Source organism: Sinocyclocheilus anshuiensis, unplaced genomic scaffold (genome assembly GCF_001515605.1).
Source record: "Sinocyclocheilus anshuiensis isolate Anshui unplaced genomic scaffold, SAMN03320099.WGS_v1.1 scaffold163, whole genome shotgun sequence".
In the NCBI taxonomy this organism is placed as follows: domain Eukaryota; kingdom Metazoa; phylum Chordata; class Actinopteri; order Cypriniformes; family Cyprinidae; genus Sinocyclocheilus; species Sinocyclocheilus anshuiensis.
The window spans coordinates 1,139,425-1,162,874 of NW_015548223.1; the positions used below are offsets into that span (position 1 = coordinate 1,139,425).

General features: G+C 35.7%; 1 protein-coding gene across 1 annotated transcript in view; it reads right to left on the reverse strand.

Moving 5' to 3' along the window:
* The window catches only part of LOC107654291 (ras-specific guanine nucleotide-releasing factor RalGPS1-like), a 127,287-nt gene that overhangs the window by 23,629 nt on the left and 80,208 nt on the right, over positions 1-23,450 (reverse strand). The window contains exons 9-10 of the mRNA XM_016441316.1: positions 3,486-3,623; positions 3,221-3,314 (exon numbers count right to left, since the gene is read on the reverse strand). Coding sequence (XP_016296802.1) covers positions 3,221-3,314; positions 3,486-3,623 — 232 coding nt within the window. The remainder of the gene's footprint in view (positions 1-3,220; positions 3,315-3,485; positions 3,624-23,450) is intronic.

A 23,450-nucleotide genomic window follows, 5' to 3' on the forward strand; every position in this document is an offset into this window, starting at 1 on the left:
ATGTAAATGCGCATAATATAAAAATACATACATACATATATATATATATATATATATATATTAAAATCCTAATTTTAAATGATGAATACAAACTTGAAAAAAATATATTTTTCTTTTGTTTTTAAATATATGCAAAAATCATCATTTTAAATTACACAAATAAAACAATACATATATTTTCAGAAAGACGTAAAAAACATGATTTAAAATGAAAAATATAAACTGGCATAAATATATATTACAACAATACAGATTTACTGTATATAATATAAAATATTTTTTCTTTCAAAAATATGCTAAAAATGCAAAACATAATTTTAAATGACAAATACAAACTTGTATAAAAAAAATATATATATATTTTTTCGAAAATGTAAAATCTAACTTTAAATGAAAAACTATAAACGTATATAAAATGTTGGCAAGTAAAAAATGACTAGGTCAGCAGTAAAAAAATCCTTATTGTTGAGCCTTGAGTTCCTATCTCTCTCTCTCTCTCTCTCTCTCTTTTTGTATTTTGGTTACGTATCACCATTTTAAAACGGTTTCTCTCCAAACCTGTGTATAAGACATGTGATGTGTGATGGATGTATTCCCTGGGACTGCATACTTGAAACTGAAGAACTCTGATTAAAAAGACATTTACTGATCGTCCATCGTCAGCACAGGATCCGCTCCAAATTCAGCGAAGTGAGTGAAGCCAAGAAAATAATCATTTCAGACGAGCTAAATGAAAGAGTGATGCTGGGAAGTGTTTATGTCTGAGTCATCACGGATGAACAGCCACAGGAAACTTCTCAGACAGGTACAAAAAGAGCCATGAAACATGAGGTTATTGTTTCAAACCTCTACTAAAGCTGACTTCTTACCAGTTGATGAAGGATATTTCAATTTCATAAACAACACAAGATAATATTTCATAATTTTGTGCTAATATGATTGCTTCAACAGAATAACGCTTTTCAGCAGGGGTGATATCAGGATATTGGTCTCATTATCACGTTTCCTCTCCCATGGCTAATGTACTTCTGATACAGTGTGTGCCAGTAATTACAGGCTCTTCAGCACTGAGACGACTGTCCCACAGCAGAAACATTTAAATCCAGCATAATCACAGGCTCTTTTAACTCGCTCGGATGAATTGCTAATTCACAAATTCACTTCACAGCTGTTCATGATGGTATGAGGTGGAGAGGAGAACTTCAGAAGTTCACATTAAAACAAAGAGAGATCTGCTGCATTCCTTAAAGCTTCAGGTTGAAGATCTGGTATGGGTCACTACTGATTACAAACTGATAAAACGCTGGTCACCCCTCTACTTAAAGTGACAGCTCATCCAGAAATGAAAATTCAGTCATCATTACCTCAACCTGATGCCATTCCAAACCTGTTTGATTTACTTTCTTCTGCGAAACACAAAAGAAGATATTTTTAAGAATGTTTCAACTGTTTTTGTGGTTTTGGACCCCACAGATTTTCATTGCACAGACAAAAAAATAGCACCGACTGAAATAACCTTCAAAATAACGTCTTGACTTTCATTAAATGGCCACAAAAAAGCACATGCATTTTTCAAAATATCTTTGGTGTTTTGCAGAAGCAAAAAAAAAAAATAAAAATACATATTTCGTTTGAAATATCCCTTTAACCCTGTTCTATGGAAGGCTTGTTTCCACAATCAGATATGAAAGAGAATAAAAAACGGAATAGAAAAGGTAATTGTGACTTTTTACACAGAAGAAGATTCAGAATTGCGAGATATAAACAACAAGAAATAAGAATTGTAAATAAGAATTGTTACTTTTTCTTGCAATTCCAAGTTTACATCTTGAATTCAGTTTTTTTTTTGCCACAGAATAAAAAAATTAAAAAAGGTCACTGCAAGTTTAAATCTCAAAATTATCACTTTTCTTCTCAGAATTGTGAGTTTATATCTTGCAAATTTCAGATTTTTTTCTCAGAATTGTGATTTGTCCAAATGATGAGATATAAATGCAGAATTGTGAGAAAAAAGCCATAAAAAGTTAAGTTAAGCAAATACCTTTAAACCAGGGGCATTATGGTCATTCTGACTCTTATGCCCCATTCACACGGGGCGTCAGCGTTAATGCTTGACGGAGGGCGTTTCTGAAGCTTGGTGCTGATGGGACCATCATAGTGACAACAGCCAATCACATTAGTCTTCTGGTGTTGCGTGAACGCGATTGGCTAGCGCTAGGGTATTTGCATAAGGCGATCTGATTGGCTGACGCCTGCATTGGCGCTTGAAAAGTTGAAAAGTTTTCAACTTCTGCTGCGAGCAACGGACCCAACGCGACGCGATGGACCCACAATTCATTTCGACAACGCTTGACGTCACTCCATTCGAAGTAAACGAGAGGCGTTGACGCTGATGCCCCGTGTGAATGGGGCGTAACCAACCAGACTGCGAGGTTCTGCCCAATATATGATCATAACCAATAACAGAATTAAAAACAACATAAACCTTTGCTAAAAAATAATGCAATTACTGCAATTTAAACAACAATACTGGCAAAGAATTGCTAGATGCAGTTTTACATTTAAGTAAGTAAATAAATAAATAAATAAATATTACGGGTGTAACGGTACACAAATATGACGTTCAGTACAAATTTACAAATAAGACACACTTTATATTTCACCACCACCAAGTGAATTATATGGTTTGGAACAACTGCATATAAGGATTTATTTCTCATCTGACTGTTGGTTCCACCATGTGTTTGGATACAGTCGGCCTAAACCCTGCTGAGCTTAAGCAATGTTGCTCGAACTCACAGAACACCCAGCGATTTTAATAAAAACACATTACATTTGTGTAAAACACTATTTAATGGCACAATCAAAATGTCTAAAGGCGGTTACAGTTTCACCACATTTATGTGATGACTTTGCTGCTCACTGTGCCGACCTCCCAAAAAATCTAATCACGCTGTTGTTTGCCTATAAAAGCAGCGACCTCTGAATTCCCAGTGTCAAATGCCTAGGGATATCAGCCGTCATATCGCCACCAGAAAAACACAAATGCAATCATTTGCTATTTCCTGTTTGCTAAGCCTTAAATCATCCGAGCAACGGGTCGCCCTCGCTTCGGGCCTCTGCCGGTGCCATGCGTCCTGCTGAAGTCATGATGCTGTTTGAAGCAAGAGCTCCGCTTTAAATACAGTCCCTTTGCATTTTACCTTTGAGACCTACTTACTTGAAATTGTCATCTTCCACGAACTTCTGAAGCTCCTCGATGTAACGAACAGACATCAAGTACTTCTGCACATGCGGGAGGGTCACGAGGTGATCTGTGAGGAGGATGTCGAGGGTCAGACGTGCATGTACAGGTGCATCTCAATAAATTAGAATGTCGTGGAAAAGTTCATTTTAAATTGTATATATACACGTGGATCTGAAATCTCCCTATAGATGTCACGACTAAATATCCTGCGAAGCTGACTGAGAGCTAATGAACTGACCGTATGTGCAGGACATCTGGAGGTCAGAGATCACCCGCAGGATATTGTTCATCTGATTGGTTCTCTGCTCGGTCTCAATGATGCTGTCAGACGCAGGATAGGCAGAGTCTATGTAAATCATGTCCAGCAGGTAGATCCCTGTGAATGAGAAATGGAAGAGAGACGGACTGTAAGCATTAATGTTATTTATGGATTCACTGATATGGACATTTAGGTTTACATGATAATAATGATAATAATAATAGCAATATATATATGTGACCCTGGACCACAAAACCAGTCAGAAGGCTCAATTTTTTGAAATTGAGATTTATACATCTTATTTATTTATACAAGCTGAATAAATAAGCTTTCCATTGATGTATGGTTTGTTATGTATAAATGTGAAATTATTTAAATAAATTAATTTACATAAAATAAATAAATTTAACAATTTGTTTGAAATTATTTATAAATAAATGAATGTATTTAAATAAATGAATAAATACATTTATTTAAATAATTTATTTGAAAGTATTTAATTTAATCTACCGTATATAATTTCAATTAATGTGTTTCAGTACTTAGAGCACTACTACATGTTGATATCTGTACAGACATCTGATAATACAGCAGAACTACTCTATTAACTTGCGATAAATTATTCTAAGTCTTATAAAGAGATTGAGATAAAGCACCTCCACACACAGTAACGGTGTATTACCTCAGTCAAGCTGTGATACACATGATACGTACTGATTAACAAGATCCAGATATGTACTGCAGGAACAAGTGGACACTATTGGCCTTAATTGATCCCAGAATGCATCTTGATTTAGAGGCGAGGCAGAAATTACTCATCTGCATGGCATTTACAATTAGATCTTTTCTAATCTTCTATTTGATTTCTGCAGGTTGGTCAAAGAGTAAAAGTATCTGATGAGACAAGAATCGCACATGTGAAGATCTGAGGCAGTCATGCTTGGGTCGTAAATAACATGACCCAAGTGTATCTTCATATCAGGGTGTTTGTGATGAAGACATACTACTACAGTACACTACATGTTCATACTCCTGCAGTATACATGTACGGCACACACACACACTTCAGTATGAATTGAACACACTGATTTCTTAAAGAAACACTCCAAACAAAAAATGTAAAATCTGTCGTCATGTACTGACCCTTCATGTTGTTCCAAACCTGTATGGCTTTTTTTCTTGTGTGAAACACAAAATTAGATCTTAGACAAATTCTGAGCTGGATGCATATCAACCCCCAAAAAAGCAACATAAAAGCAGTTTGGGAAAACGAATCATCCACCATCTACTTTTTGTTGCATGCAAACGAGCATCTCAAACATATAGGAGCCCATTTCTGACACATGAGAAAAAAATTTATTAAATCATGTAAATCATTATTACATTGAAAAAATGGTGTAGAAACAATCTCACTCTGAACTGCTAGTAAATTTCACAAATTATAATGACAAAGAAACATCAAGTAACACAATGAATGAAACAATTTTTTTAAGTAGAAAACTGAAATAGTATTTTCTTGTAAAATGTACTCCAATAACTTTGTTTTAATCACTACTTTGATAAAACATTATTTTTTACAGTGTATGACAAAAATAGTTGAAATTAGTGATAATTATGAGATTAACGTAGACATGATTAAATAAAAAGCTATAAATAAGACATAAAAAGTCATTATTATGACATTATGTTTTAAGTGGAAATTTTTATAATTATGATATACTAATATACTAACCCTAATTTATGTCATAATTATGTCTTTTTAATCTCCTAATTTCGATTATTTAATAATTTCAATTTCTTAATCTCCTAATTTCTATTTATTTAATAATTTTTACTTGTGTCAATTTCAAATGGCCATAATGACTTTTTGTCTCATAATTTTTAGCTTTTTATGTAATAATTATGACTTTTTAATCTCCTAATTTTGATTATTTTCATAATTTCAATTTTTTCATCTCCTAAACTTTATTTCATTATTTTGAGTTATGTCAATTTCAACAGTCATAATTATGACTTAGTATTTCATAATTGCAACTTTTTATCTTATAATTATGATCTACAAAAGCATGTTTTTAGGACATTATGTCTATAGTATCTACAGTAATTCTATGTTTTCATGGAAAATAATACAAGACATGTACAGTAGGGTGAGTAAATAATGATAAAATGTTCATTTTTGTTTGAATGACTCCTTTAACTAAATTAACTTCTATGATGAACTAAAACTATTAAACCCGAAAGACAAACTACTGAGAGTTAATGAGAAGCACTGCAGTGACTGCAGAAGTTCAGCTGTGGAAAGAATGAAAAATCGGTTTCCACCCGAACAGCTGTGGTCTCTGGAGAGTGAGAGCAGATGTTTGAGGCATCACAAAGCATGTGGCAGGAGATGGCATGGCCTCCTGCAAACCATTAGATGGGTTTCAGTAATGCACACACACACAAGGTTGAGACCCTGCTCCGCAGTGGTGTTTCTTATGCCAGCGTACACAGCTTTGTTCAGATAAAAAGGAACCAACCAACGAACCAGCCAATGAAACAACCAATGAACCAACCGACCAACAAATGAACCAAAGAACCAACCAGCCAATGAACCAACCAAAAAACAAATGAACCAAAAAACCAACCAACGAATGAACCAAAGAACCAACCAGCCAATAAACCAACCAAGAAATGAACCAAAGAACCAAACAACAAATGCACCAACAAATGAACCAAAGAACCAATCAACGAACCAACCAACAAATGAACCAATGAACCAACCAGCCAACAAACTAATGAACTAACCAACCAACCAAAGAACCATCTAATGAACCAATGAACGAATCAACCAACCAACCACGAACGAACGAACCAACCTACCTACCTAAAATCTATCTAGATTATACCTAAATATATCTAATTATATATATTTTAGATTACTAATTTTCTCAGTTATCAGGAGTCGCAAAGCTTAATTTTGGACCTGCATTTGTGAATAACCTTTATGTAAATATTATGTCTAGGAACAGTAAAGAGTTTTCTTTGGACATTCTTAGATGAGATTAAACATAAGGAAAGTTTATCGTCTCTACTGATTCACGCAAAAGGGAAAAAGTGGCTGGTATTCTAGCAAATAAATGTTTCAATGAAAACCACATGGCTGGATTCATACTGAGAGAGGAAGTCCTCACAATCTAATAAAAGCATAAATCATAATGTATAAAACAAGGCAAAAATCCTGCTCGTAACTGTGTAGTCAAACGGTGGTGCCCTGCTAGTGATTAGAAGAGCATTATTTGAGCAGATGACCGGGAGGGTTCGTTTAATACGTCAGCTTATTTATGGTGCTCTGGATAAACTGCTCCAGGCTGCTTGTCCTCACCAAAACAGATGGAGATGTTCATCTAAATAATCATGTGTTTTTGTGCTGTAAACAAAACACATATTGAAATAAATGTCCCATAGCAGCGGCACAGCATGACGGATTCTATTAAATCATGTGTTCATTTAAGCCAGAGACCACAAGAGGTGATGTGTTACCATGAATAAAATTATAATCACAGACATAAACAACAGTCACATTAGCCAGAGTAAAGACATACCTTTAATGAATGATTAAAAGACAGACAGACAGACAGACAGACAGATAGACAGATAGATAGATAGATAGATAGATAGATAGATAGATAGAGCCACATTTTATTTATAATATCTGCTTTAAGTGAAGCATATTTTAAGCTAGTCCAAATACAGCAATAACACGTCAGAAACTTAATTGTAGAAGATCAGCTGTGAACACAACATCTCCACACAGTGCTGTACGACCAGCCTTGACACAATCTGACTCACTCTATGGCTTCATCCACATGATGACATCAGCACTCAACGCGACAATCAACATCTCTGCCATTGTATTACCAGAGCCAGTCTGTTTCCAAGCACAAAGTCATGAAAATCTTGCAACACAGTTTCCTATTTCCTTTTTCTTTCAGGGTGCTATCAGCAGGTTTCGTGAGATTCACCTGAACGCTTGAGCTAAATATAAAGACGGAAACTCAGTTTGACAGCATCGGATGAAGGTTGTGGGAAGGTATAGACATGTTGCACAAGCGATTACAAACATCAAAATTGGAGTTTACTGCTTGCCTTCTGCCTGGGGTGTGTGTTTTGTTTAAGGTCATCTTTTGTTTTTCCAAGAAAACCTGATGAAGGACTCACTGATGAGATGTTCAGACTAAACAGGATCAGGGTAAAGCTCTCCTGTGCCCTTAAAAGGCAGCAGTGTGGCATCTTACATTACAGTGTCTCAAAGCACATAGTGAAAACCTGACGGATCGAACAGTACATCATCGTTCCTTCCTTCTATTGCAACATTCACCTTGGACAGCACAGCTCTGCATCATGTGTTGTTCTTGTTACACAATCAGAGATGTTTGCCCAAAGAGACTGTGAAACGTGCTGAAGCAAAGTTCACAAAGTTGTGATTTGCTTCCAAGGCTGATCGTCCAACACAAACCAGGTCTTTGCACATGCAACGAGCTCTGGTTTTGTTTCTCAGCTGTGAGAAACTGTCTTTTGTCTGATGTGTTTTATAGCTACACGTCTGCACAAGTTACTATCTTGGACAAAAATTATGTCCTTCAAGTCTGGCTTGGATTGTTCCTCTTTACTCTGAGCATAATAATATACTCACTGACTATTTGTGACGTTTAATCATACATGCATATGACAAATAAATAAAATATCAAACTGTTAATTGCAATTATTCATATGACAATTAATCATCAACAAAAATTCAGTCCTTCAAACCAACACTGAAAACCACTGAAATACATTGATCACTGATAGAAAAGGTTTTGATGATCTATATGCACTGAAGCATCTTTAAACATGAACATTAGCACAGGAAACGCAGTATGGAAGAGCTGGACAAAACTGCTGCCAGGCAATGAGCTCATACACACAAACTAGTGTCACTAACTGAAAATAGCAACACTACTAACTTACTCAAAATGAAATATTTTTTATAATTTTGTTCAGTGTATATATATATAAATATTTTTTAATAATATAGTAATCCTCATTGTACTGTACTAGATAAATACTGCTCTGAGTGTAAACATGAAATATACACCTTTAGGGCTATAGGTTTCCCAATGACAAATTAAAATAATTAAAAAATAAAAAATATAAAGATAAAACATTTACTAAAAATATATATTTTATTTTATTTACCTGCATTATTACAATTAGCCGATATCAGTCACATGAATATGCCAATGTGTCATTAAATTACTAATATATATTTTTACTGAAATATTATGTTTGAATTTATATTACATTTTAGACAATAAAACGTAACATTTAAGGGGGACTTTAAATAAATATTTTATGTCAAAGAGGTTCAGCTGACAAAACAATTTTGTGAATCCCTGCTTTTGTAAACATTTTTTTAAAATTTAAAAATATAAAAAATACATTTTTATACAATAATCCTCATTGTACTGTACCACATAAATACTGCTCTGATTATAAAATGTGAAATATATACCTTTAAGGCAGGGTTTCACAAACTAAATTGGGAAATAAGCTGTCAATAAAATAAATATTAGTGAAGTAAGTTTAACAAGAAAATGCTATTTCATTCTATTTCACATTTAATTCAATGTGTTACTTACTGTTTCTTTGAAATTTACCAGCAATTTCTGAGTGAATATTGTTTGAAAGTAAATCCAAATGTCACAGTGTAGTAACTTTGTACCTCATTTACCTATAAAGGGCACATATTATAATACACACCTTTTAGGGATAAATTACATACAATGTTTTTCTTTTGAGGGCACTGCCACAAAAAGGTACAATCTGTTCATTTTTAACCCTGTTTTGGAAGGAACAGTACCTTTTAAAACACTGAATCACACACAGTTTTAGATGAGCACGTATGAAGAAATCCTGTATTCAATAGCTTCAGAAATGCACATAAACTCCAACTGTGGCTTTTGGAAAAGACCTGCAGTGAATCAGACAAATGGTTCACTGCAATTTAAGCAAAAGTGGACAGAAGGGATGTCATGTTATTCTCCGGCCAATTATCTTTAAGTGAGCCAATTTTATGGACGATTTTAAAGCATGAGCTCTTTCAGAACGCATTATCTTCATGTGCAATTATCAGCTCCGTCTCATATCACATGCCAAGACAGAGTCCCTGCGAACATCCCGATGAGGACAGAGAGAGAGCGATGAGGAGACATGTTTGGACTGTAGAGGATATGATGTAGTGGTTTGTTTTGAGGCTGTGCATCTCCATGTAAACACTCAAAATCTTTTCAGATGAGTCACAAAACACATTTCTTGGACTGAATGGATCGAGAGGAACCATATTGTTCTTGTTAGAGTTACTTTTCACTATGAACTTGACAAATAAACACTGTAGAGGTTCTCAGACAGAGTTACTCCCTTTTATGGAGTATGGACTAATTGCTAAGGTGTTCTAAGCTTTCTTAGAATGTTGCTATGTGGTTGCTAGCCCCCCCACCCCACTCACCTTCATGGACAGCACTGTAACAACAGTGGAGTCATTCAAGTTCCTGTGCACCACCATCTCTCAGGACTTTAAGTGGGAGTTCCACATAGACTCTGTTGTCAAGAAGGCCCAGCAGAGACTGTACTTCTGTCACTAGCTGACTAAGTTCAACCTGCCACAGGAGCTGCTGATACAGTTATACTCTGCAGTCATTGAATCCGTCCTCTGCACTTCTATAACTGTCTGGTTCAGCTCAGCTACCAAAACAGACGTTAGAAGATTGCAGCGGATAGTCCGGACTGCTGGGCGAATCACTGGCACAACCCTCCCCACTCTCCAAGAACTGCACTCATCCAGAGTGAGAAAAGGAGCTGGACCCCTCACACCCAGCCCACCTCCTCTCTGAACTGTTGCCGTCTGGTTGGCGCGACAGAACACTGAGCACCAGAACAGCCAGGCATAAGAACAGTTTCTTCCCTCAGGCAATCCATCTCATGAACAGTTCACTTGACAATAAATGTGTAAAACACAACACTACTTATATATTTATTTAAAGGGGTCATCAGATGCCCATTTTCCACAAGTTGTCTTAATGAAAAGTCTGTAACATAGTTTGGTTAAAATTTCTCAATGGTAGTGTAAAAAACACCTTTTTTACCCTTTCAAAAACAGCTCTTTTCAGAGCAAGCCGTTTTGTAGCATATTCCTTTAAATGTTAATGAGCTCTGCTGACCCCGCCCCTCTCTTCCGAGCTTAAATGTTAATGAGCTCTGCTGACACCGCCCCTCTCTTCCGAGCCACTCTCTGAGGGACTGTTTACTTTAGCTGCATTCATTGTGAAACTTGCTAATTAGCACATTATAAGGAAAGGCGATTTGCAAAGATTCATTAAAAAACATTCTACAGAAGAAGCGAGTATGTGAAGCTGGATCACGAATGATTCACGCGAACATAGACTCATTTATGTAGATCGGGGGCGCATTCCATTCAGAAACAAACGTAATCCACTGCATCTTCAGCGGCTCAGATGTCGGGAGTAAATGACGACTGCTATGTTCATTATTACATCCAACAACAGAACACCTCAGTCGCTTAGGAGTCATTCTTGTCTACATCTGCTCCGGCGGTGAAACAATGGCGGACTGATGACAGCTCACTCAGGGCGGAGCTAAGGTAAGACGCCAGTCCAGTCTGTGCTGAAATGCTACTGTCAATCAAACTATCGTGGGAGGAGCCTGTTTTTGTGACGTCACACAGACAGGCATCTGAGATCGGCTCAATTTGAGAAAGGGGTAAAGATTTTAGTAGATTAAAAAAAAACACTTTTTAAATTTTGAATTTTATCATTATAGGGTGGTTGTGTACACACACTGCCAACACACATTTCAGTTCAAACAACTTGCAAAAGTGCATGTAGCATCCTATGACCCCTATACCATCTATTTTCTACTTTGTATTTTGTGTATTTATTTTTTTTTTTGTATATTGTCATTTTCTATTTACTTATCTGATTTTTATTCATTTTATTATCTGTGTCTTGTCTTGTCACTGTAATCTGTTAGTGCTGTGGAAGCTTCTGTCACCAAAACAAATTCCTCGTGTGTAAACATACCTGGCTATAAAGCTCTTTCTGATTCTGATTAACCTCAATTATGTTAAGATTTACTGATTTACTTCACTTTGACCTTAGACACCGCGACACCACCAGTGATCTTACCCACAGATAATGACCTCCTCATGTGTTTACATCAAGAAACCACACCGGATCGAGAGTATGAGGCCGTTTCTCCACACTAAAGCATCTGAATGACCTCTGAAGCAGCTCATTACGCTGCCGCTGGTTTTCACATCACCACTAAAACATAATAAATAAACAAACTTTCCAAGCAGGGGCAGCGTGGCTTGGCAACCCCCATCCTATAATCATAAATCAATCCAATAAAGGTGCCGGCCCAGGACTGGACACGGCTCCCCTGCTGCAGATAAACGGACACAAACTCTGAGCCAAGAGGACTGAGCTCTGCCAAACGTCCATTCCAGACCACAACATTTACCTGACAGTCAGAGGAAAACTGATTGACGCAAAAGAGAAAATGAAAAACAAAGAGAGAGAACAGACGGTGATGAGTAAAACAGATAATGGACAGAGTCACGTGTATGTTCGGTCAAGCACACGCTCCATTTCACATCTTTGATGTGATATTCACACAAATATGAACAATCTATTATTATTTATGATCACGTGTCATAAAAGAACATTAATAAGCAGAACAGAGAATGACATTTGAGAGCTGTGGCACAGAAGAAGATCTGCAGTCAACAGCAACTTAGATTTCAGTCTGTTATGAAAGGTTTTGGAAAAACTGCATTATTTTAGGTGTGGATATATAAATGCATATATAAATTTTATACACTGAAAAAAACCCCCACACATTTTTAATTAGTATTTTTGTCTTGTCTTGTCTTTTAAAATATCTAAATATCCTTAAAATAACAAATACTACTACAGAAGCAAAGCATACAATATTAAAGGGTTAGTTCACCCAAAAATGAAAATTAGGCTGTGTTTTACTCACCCCCGAGGCATCCTAGGTGTATATGACTTTCTTCTTTCAGACGATATTATATATTATATATATTAAAGTTATATTAATATATATTAAGTTATATTAAAAATTGTCCTGGCTATCATAGGCCTCACTGATTTGAGCTAATGCATTTGAGTGAATATTGACAAAATCATCCACAAATGATGGAATTGCAAACATTGAATTGAAAATGTGGTGATAATATAGCATATTGAGATATTTACAAGCAATTTTTAAAAGGCAAGTCATTTTTGACTGGCAACAGCAAATTAGGTAAAGGATTTTCAGGGTTAATTGCTCAGTGTTTCTGCTTTTAGACACAAAGATAAAATAGGACAAAGCGAAAATGAAATCTCTATTCACTCGCTGAAACACAGTGAGGGTCACAGGGGTGACCAGCAGCACCTGTCAATCACCACACAAACTTCAAATCCTCTAGACCAGGGTTCCTCAATAGGCGGCCCGCGGGCCACATCCGGCCCATGAGAGAAAAAAGTTTGGCCCGCGCTAATTTCAAATAATGCGGCATGAAAATTCAAACGCAGCATCAGAAAGCTACATTAACTTACATCGTGTTTACACCGGACGCGAGCGGCGCGACGCAATAAAATACAATAGAACTCGTTATAATCAGTGATGCTGTCTTGGATGCGGCGCGACACGACAAATCCCTGACAGTAAACGGCTGACTCGTTCTATTTATAACGTACTGACACAACGTTCAAATGATTTGCAATGCTTTGTCGCGTCCAGTGTAGATACGATGTGACAGCAAAAACATGGCGAGTGTGTAGAAAAGAAAAGTGGACACCGAAAATAGATGATTCAAATGTGAATGGACCGAACAGTTTTGAGTGAGTGAGTGATATCTTCGTTATGGAATACACGTGTTGGTTCGCAGTGAGTTCACAGTTTTAATGTACAAGTTTGCTTGAATTTATTTTCAAGACCTGAGGTAAAATATCTATTGTTGCTTTCACTATGGCTATAAAGATAACGCAAAATAATATTCAAACTCACATTAGACACTTTTAACATTGAATAAAGCACATAATCATTACCTGAGATTATCACTGTCATATTTTGTATGTTGTTCCTGTCGCGACATCGCAGAAAATAAAAACCATTCCTAAAATAAAATCCCATGTCGCTTATTGTCACGTGTCGCTGTCGCGGGTGGTTAGGACAAAAACTACAAGGAAAATACACTTTTTATTGCGTCGTGTCTGGTTGGGACACACGGTGTTACAGTTTGATCCCCCCCAAAAAATCTAAGCATAAAAATATTAATACTGACAAATCTAATAATTGAATCTGCAATTAGGGAAAGTGGACAGAAGAGATCCAGTCTGGGAATGAGCAGGAACAGTTGATTTGCATGGCAGACATGGAGATCCAGATTTCTTGTAGGCAAAGTTCTTCTGTATCTAAATGCAAAAATGTTCATAATTGTTTGAATAAAACAGACTACTGGGGGAAAAATCTGAATATTCATCTTGTGATATATACATATATATATATATATAGGTCAGTGGCCCTTGGCTTGGTATTGTTGGCAAAATTCGGCCCTCTGCAAAAACTAATTGAGGAACCCATCTCTAAAGGAACTGAAGGAAGTCAAAATCTTCAGAAAGAACTAAAAAAAATTCCTTCATCAGTACTGTAAGGGCTCTTAAAAATGAATTACTGGGACAATAAAAGGTGGATTATATCCACAATAAAAGGTGGATATAACTGTCATCATTAATACTGTAACTAAAGAACTTGCTTAAAAAAAACTAAAAACACCACAATGACTACTTTATGCATTGCAAAAGCTGGCGTAATTCTCAGTCATTTCACAGTTTAGCCGCGCAGCTGCGAGCGCTATCATCCCAAAACTATTTAGTCTAAATACGACCGCTACACCGCAACGAAACATCATCATGTTCACAACATACAAACTTCATTAACGCTAATCCGTATAACGTTCCATGCAGTCATTCCTCCGCTGGGAAAAAGTGTGTTAATGACAGGCCACGTAAACTCGGCTCTGCAGGCCGTTCCAAAAGATCGGATTCTAATTGTTGTACATTTGTGCTTGATTTTTATAACCATCCACAGATCAGCGCTCAGTGCTTCCAGCTGGACGTCCCACACTCGGGTAAGGTAGATCTGACCGTGTGTTTATAGCGGTTAGTCTGGAGGGAAGGAGGACTCGTGGGACCGAAGTGGGAATTGTGTAACATCAGCTGACAGCTGTCGGGATTTGTGGCCGGCAGCTTTGGGCCTGTAAGAATGCAGCTCATCACACTTAATTCAATATGACAATCAGAAAAACTAAAAGATTCACCCAGAGCAACAGACAACAAAAGCTAAACTACATGTACAGATACTCACTTTATACTATCGATTAGCTGGTGTACTGCAATACACTGATAGAAAACAAGAGGACTCAATTTGGCATACTGGATTCAAATACTTTTAGTTTTCAGTAGTCTAAACACCTGAGACAAAAAAAAGTGTCTAAAATCTTTGTGGCTTGAAATATATGGACGCTTAAAAAAGTTAATTGTGACTTTTTATTTCACAATTCAGACTTTTTCCTTGCAATTCTGAGCAATTGCGCATAAATTCGCATTTCAGAGAAAAAAAAGTTGAGAGATATTAACTAATTTAGTCTCTTTTTCCTTGCAATTCTGACTTTTCCCCCTCACAATTCTGAGTTTCTATCTCGCAATTCTGACTTTTTTCCTTGCAATTCTGAGTTTATATCTCACTTTTCTGACTTTTTTTTCTTGCAATTCTGAGTTTCTATCTCGCAATTCTGACTTTTTTTCTTGCAATTCTGGGAAAAAAGTATAAATTGTGAGACAAAGTCATAATTGAGAGGGAAAAAGTCATAATTGAGAGATAAAAAGAGAAAAAAATTCTGACGCAAAAAGAAACTTGACTATGACTCACAATTGAGAGTTTATATTTCACAAATCAGATTTTTTTCCTCAGAATTACAAGAAAGTAGTCAGAATTATAAGATATCAACTCTGAATAGTGAGAAAAAAGTCACTAATTGCAAGATTAAAAAGTTGCATTTACCTGTTTAAATTTTGTTCCGTGGTGTAAATAAGCTTTCATAGAAATTTGTGCTGTTTAAGATTAGATTTTTATTTATTTATTTATTTGTCATTTGGGATGTGACCACGCAATCTTAAAGACGCTAGAAAATTTTTCTCTACACTGTGCATATTATTCGCTATAAAAAAAAAAACAGGGAATGAGTGATTTCTAATGCACATGCATGAATGTGTAATATAGTCAAGTCTCTGATGCTTGTGTCATCTCACGTGCCTTAGATTAGAAACAGCAATGACAGACACGAGCAGAAGCAAAGTTCTTTCTGCACGGATAACAGCTTTTATTGTTTTGCAATGTCTTCATTAACATTCATTCTGCTTAGATACTTTAAAACACTTTAAAGACCACCAATCCGATCCCTGTCCTTAATCCAAGGTGAAAATCAAAGGTTAACAACCTGAAATTACCTTTGGCTCTTTACTTCGCAAGCCTGCCTGTTTGTTAATGGTGCGAAAACCATCCAAGCATGATGTTACGATTTCATCACTTGCACAATAGCAGTCAGTCCTAAAGATGGAACTGTGTGTAGTCTAATCAAAGCTTTATTCCTCAACAAAACATCTACCCATAAATGTGTGTGCATTTAGGCAGAACAGTGTTACGGTGCCGATTAGCATGATGACAAGTTACAGCAGACTGACTGAGTGTTACGACTCTACAGGGGAGGGAAGGAGAGCGAGATGTTTGAGGTAGTAAGTCTGAGCTGTCAAGTGATTGTTTGAGTGTGTGTTACATGGGTCAAGGGTGCGAATCCGCTTTGGAAAGGTCAACGGCACAAATGTTGACTCTACACAACCCTTTGTGCCCAAGCGCCTGTGATCAGATCAGGCAATTTTATTCCTGTTTGAAGGCGTAATGGACACGGTCTGATCTCTGTTTTCAGCATGAAGGACAGCGGTGTTCAATGAAGATGGATATAATAACAGGTTTGTTTGGGCTCATGCTCGGCTAATGAGCTGACATCATGCTTGGACGGTTTTCTCGCCATTAAAAAACAAGCAGGCACAGTAGCATGTGCTAAATAAAGAGCCAAAGGTAATTTCAGGTGGTTAAACTTTGATTTTCACACTGGATAAAAGACGGAGATCTGATTGTTGGCACGAGACAACCAGCCAGTTTCCATGTCTATACTTCACACTGTTCACGGTGTGTGTGTGTTCACTGCTGTGTAGGTGCACTTTGGATGGGATAAATGCAGAGCACTAATTCCGAGTATGGGTCACCATACTTGGCCACATGTCACGTCACTCACTCACTAAATACTTGGTAGGAGTTTTACTGCGCTTTTCGCACTATGAGCACCATTAGACGACTGGGACTCCGGTTGAGGGGCAATAAAAATAAAGCGAGTATGATGGTCTCAGCACATGGAAGGGATTTAGGGAGGACGGTCCACAGAAACCAGAGGAAACTCAACTCAACTCATAAAACAATCCCCAACATGCTTGAGTGTTCACTATAAAAAACTACATATATCTGGGTGAAATAGTAGCCAAGCTCACAGTCAAAACATAAACACAGCGCTAGGCATGTAATCGCTGAGCAAGAATATGTATGCCGTGTCGAATGTGCAGACAGTATGTTTATGCATGTTGCTTTATGGTCTCGGATCACGCTGGAAGCTTATTGTACATTAAACATTAGAAATGTTCATTAAGATCTCCAGTCAAGACAATCGCTTGCTGTTTAGATCAGGGCTTGTCAGCCAAACCTCGAAGTAGTAAAATATTTACTTGAAGCATTAAAGATTTTAAGGTAATATTTCAGTAATTTTTATGGCGCATTTGCATGTTCACGATTCTCTGATGTTGATTACTGGTCACATGACATGCAAGTGAACAGACAAAATATTTAACCTTGATTTATTTATTTACTGTTTTTAAAAAAAATATTATTAATTTATATCTAAAACGAAACCATAAAAAATGTTCATTACTTGGAAAAATGAAATAAACTGAAATCAAATACAATATAAAAAGGTGTATTTTATATCATCTAGTTGCCAAGGCAACATTTCTCATTTTTGTTTACTTTGTTGAAGTACTTAACTGAAACTAAATACTAAATTATACAGACATGTGTTGTTGTTATTTTTTTTAATCTAAAAAACGAATAAAAATGTTTAAAAAAAAAAAAAAAAATGAAAATAAAATCTAAATTAAAATCTAAAATAAAATCTAATTTAAAATATTGACAAAAACTATGGTGTTAAAAAATCCTTGGGGAAAGGATACATGTGTATGTCCTCAATGGGATAACTGCAAAGTCTAAATGTATTTATTTATTTTATTTTATTAGTGTTCCACTGGACACACAGGATCTTTTCTGATTTTCTTGGATGGTTTGTATGCAGAGAAACTCTGTAATTTAAGACTGACCATCTCACTCTTGACTGGTATATAAAAAACTCTCATTGTAAGTCCATGATTTGGTGGAAAATGCGGGAATAAATGGACTCAAAAAGGACAAAACAGAAATGATTGGTAAATTTCAGTTTACCACTTCATCCAAACAATGCTCAAGAGTGCTAGAGTTTCTGTCTGAAATAACCAGTTGAAGGCCACAACTAACATAGCTGGCCTGAGTGTTTTGAGACTGAACTTCAACATGAAAAGAGCGCGAGAAAGAGAAGGAGGACACCGAAAGCAGCTCATTAGGATGTGAGTACAAACTGCTGTTTTTCAAGCGTCTTTGATCAGAGGTCACAGGGAAAGGGTTGCCCTGTAAAAATAAAGGTGCTGGCGAGTTTCCTTTCGGCTCTGACATTTCTTCAGAGTGTCCTGATGACAGACGTCTTCCCCTTTCTGTGCTTCAGTTTATAAAGAAGAAGGACGTCACAAATAATGGCTTATGGGGTCACTTAAACTATAAACCTGTAGAATTACTAAAGAAAGTAAAACATGTTTTATATACTACTGTTTAAAAGTTTGGGATCTCTTCTGCTCACCAAGGCTGCATTTATTTGATCAAAATACAGTAAAAACAGTAATATTGTGAAATATTATTGCAATTTAAATTAACTGTTTTCTGTTTTTCAGCATCATTACTCCAGTCTTTAGTGTCACATGATCCTTCAGAAATCATAATAATATGCTGATTTGCTGCTCAAGAAACATTTCTTATTATTATCATTATTATCAATGCTGAAAACAGTTGTGCTGATGAATATTTTTTTGGAAACGGTGATACATTTTTTTTTTTTTAGGATTCTTTGATGAATAGAAAAAAAAACAGCATTTATTTGAAATAGAAATCTTTTGTAACACTACAAAAGCCTTTACTGTCACATTTGATCCATTTAATGCGTCCTTGATAAATAAAAGTATTCATTTTAATCTTACTGGCCCCAAAGTTTTGAACAGTAGACTTTTTTATTGCCCAGTAATTTAACTAAAAACATTTTTTTGGTAAATTTAAATAAACCTGAAACAAAATAAAATTAAAATATAAATATTGAAAAACTAAACAAAAATTAGGAACAAATTGTTGCTCTGGCAACTAACTGAAAAATATTGAAGTTGAAGTTGAAGTTTACGCTGAAGTACTAAACAAACTGAAATTAAATTAATAATAAAAATTTAATAATAATAATAGTAACAATAATAAATTATATATAAGATTTATATATATATATATGTATATATAATTTAAAATATTTAGAAATAAAATACAAAAAAATAATAATAACATCAACAGCACATAATAAATATATAAATAAAAAAATAAAAATTGTGGTTAAATAAAAATATAACAAATTAAAATGAAAACTGAAAATATAAAAATAAAAGCTAAATTTAAAATACTCAGCACATAAATGATGCTAAAATAACACAGGATGACACAGTCACACATGTTGGATAATTTACAATAATGATGGGATGAGGTGAGACTTTTCAAGAGGACATTAACCAGCTCTCCCTTTACCCCTGTGGTCCCGTGTGGACCACCAACATTAATCACGTCCCGTTAGGTAAGGGGCTAAACTACACATCTCTGAAACACACCCCAAACACTGATCCACAACGTTAAAAGGAAAAAGAAAATAACGCTGCTTTATGACAATGTCCGTTTCTCAGTGTGATTTACTGCAAGTCTGAGCTCTTACCTCATCCCGTTTTACAGCTGAGGCTAAAAACAGCATCTGCTGCCAAATTATGATCCCATCCGCAGAACATCGAAGGAAAAGCTGCGCAATCCAACACTTGAAGTGATGTCTAAGCTTTACATCACGGCCAAGTACGTCCTGAGTTCAACCTTATTTATTACTGAGAAGAACAGAAAACAGGGAAACATATGGACACATGCAGTGCTTTGGCAAAGACAACACTGGTTGTTCTTTTGCATGCAAGATCGACTATTTACTTTTTTCATACATGTTTCTGGTCTTACTGTGAAGGATTCATCAGTGCAAAAAAATATTTGACTTCATAATCATTCAACAAAGACCTAATAGCTTTCTTAGCCTCTGAACTTTTCCAAGATGGATTAAATCAAGTCATGTTTATTTTATTAATTTTATATCCCATTTACTAATTTCAGATGATGAATGTAAAGTGTTACATCATGTTGAGTCAAGGCAACTCTTAAAGGAACAGTGCACAAAATAACGAGCTCTGTCATCATTTACTCATCCTCATGCTGTTCCAAACATATATTATTTGATTATAAACATATGATTATCTTTCTTTCATGGAAGAAATGATCAAATGTTTTGTAGACAACTGATCTTTTCTATACAAAGAAAGCTCTAAAACTAAAAAAAAAAAAAATTTTTTTTTTTTTTACACATTTTACAAGAAAATCATTTCGGTCTTTCCATTAGCAGAAAATGTAGCATTGTATCACTTGCTCACCAATGGATGCTCTGCAGTGAATGGGTGCCGTCAGAATGAGAGTCCAAACAGCAACGGTTTGAAGTTCAAAAGTCTTAATGATGGATTTGTTTCTTACAAACACTCAGCTTTTCTCTTCACAAGACATTAACTGATGGACTGGAGTGGTGTGAATTCCTTGTGATGTTTTTATCAGCTGTTTAGACTCTCATTCTGACGGCACCCATTCACTGCAGAGCATCCATTGGTGAGCAAATGATGTAATGCTACATTTCTCCAAATCTGATGAAGAAACAAACTCATCTACATCTTGGATGACCTGAGGGCGAGTACATTTTCAGCAAATTTAGATTTTTAGGTGAATTATTTCTTTAACAGCTTTTGTGTGGCCCAAAACAGCGTGAGGCAGATTTACTGTAGACATGCCGTGCGCTGCTGTTTTCATCAACAGATTTACACCGAACAAAGCGAGAACATGGTGCAAAGCCGGTTCAAATTGCAAGTGACTCCCAGGAGTTCAGCTCAGCCATGGAATTTCAACATAAATCTTTTCATGCTGAAAAATACCATGTACTGTCCTTCATCACAGACTGTTGTGCTGAGTTTTCCCTGAGCACCGGGCGGATTGCGATCTCGCTTATTAAGGCTTAAAATGCTATTGTTAGAGTGACTGACAAATGAAAGCGTGTGAGAGACCACACAGCAGGACAAACGAGTGAGTCAGCGGGACCAGAAACACCCATCAGCCTTTCCTTCAGGAATCTTGTTGTGGATAGAGCCAGAATGAGAGAATCAGAATGACGACCAATTCCTGCAAAACAAAGCTCGGTTTTTTGACGTTCTCTGAACAAACTGTGACCCGTGCAAAGTCAGCCAGGGTGTTTCTATGAAGTTTCTGGGTTGTTTTCTATGTAGATACTTGCTGGTCCATGTGCAAAGAGTCTTTATGCTGCTTTATTCATGAGAAACAGTAATAAAATATAATGGTAAACACAAGAGTTCAGATACTTCGCTGAAGAGTCTCTTTAGAAAGGAGCTTACAGAAAAAGGTCTGAGCGTGTGAATGTGTGTGGGCATGTGTCTGTGTTAGCCGTCTCTGTTTTTGTCCGCAGGGGTCGTTGAAACAGTTGGACACACTTGCAGTTTTTCTGATTCTGACTCTTCACTCAAAACTTCAGACCACCAGCTCTAACCATCTAACTTTTTAGGGTCTCCATTCAAAGCCCTTGCCATTCTATTCAAATCAGCTCATTAACTCATTGCAAACACTGTAAACATGCCATTTATACAGCACTTCCGAAGAGTTTTCAGTAATACTCTCAATGATGCCTGCATATATTAAAGCATATATTAATGTGATTTTACCATTAAAAGGAGTGTTCTTAATGAACTGTGAACTGATAAAATCATATAAGAAAAAATAATAATGATGATGATGATGATTATTACTGTTGTTGTTGTTATTTATAATAATAATAATAATAATAAAATGGTTACTAATTATTTATATAAATTATTATTTTAATTATCAATATATTTAATTGTTAAATATAATAACGTTTTTAATAATAATAATAATAATATTACAAATGAATGAATATTATAAATTATTATTATTTTAGTTATTAATATATGTAACTTAAATATCATTTATTTTAATAATATTAATTTAATAATTATTATTTATAATAATCAATCATCTAATTTCATTCGAATTTAGAGTCAGAACTATCCACTTTATACATTTTAATAATTTTGAATTCAATTATAATGCCTTATAATGCAACTTAAAAATTGTATATTTTATTGTGAACTGTAAACAATAAACAATAAAATATATTAATTAAAATAATCACTCACCTATTTTTGGTTATACCTTTAAAGAGTATAATGCATTACAGACAAGATCAGCATCAGAAATAATTTGTTAAATAATCCATTATAATGCATCATACTCTTTAAATGAAAGAAAACTGCATGAATACTTTAATAAAGCATGATATATACAAGCTTTACAGGAATAAATGATGTTGAAATGCCAAATGATGACAGCAGCTGCTCTTTTGTACAGTTGCAATGTGACTGCAGCCACACAGAGATTCAAGTAAAGTGGGCATTCCTGCTGATCACTTCCCAGGAATCCCAAGCAGCGAGGAACAATGTGCTGAAGCAGACACAGCCGGTCACAAGATTCGGTATTAAGACAGACATAATGAAGACCGCATCGCAAGCCGCAATGGGAATTGCTTTGAAACACAGCAACATGCTCCTCCCGGAAGAGCTGTTCAAGTTCAGTAGAGTACATCACCTCTCTTCATCCTCCTGTTTTATTTGGCTCACCTGTGTGTCCCATCAATCAGGCTGTCTGTCAGACAGGAGGGGGTGAGATCATGTCTGAACCATAAACCTTCATGGGTTCTTTTACAAGTTCTACATACTGAACTCTACAAGCGTACAGATCAGCTAAACGTACAATGGGCCTCATTCATGAAACACGAGCAGAACTATTTTTTGTGTAAATTATTCGGAAAGTCATTCTGACGTAAATTTTCGGATTCATGAAAATGTTCGTATTTTGAAAATTTGAGTTGGTACAAAATAAATTTACACCTGCTCCGTACAATGTTTAAATGGTGTGTAAAACATTAAAACGTTCTGTATTCTTTTAGACAAACCGATGACACTGCATTTTTATGAACTATGTATTAGAATGATATTTAACGAGTTCATTTGCCCTGTCTTTTTTTTTTCTTTCGTTTTTACTCTTTAAAGGGGTCATATGATGTTGCTAAAAAGAACATTATTTTGTGTATTTGGTGTAATGAAATGTGTTTATGTGGTTTAAGGTTCAAAAAACACATTATTTTCCACATACGCCGCGTAAACATAAAACCATGTCTGCATT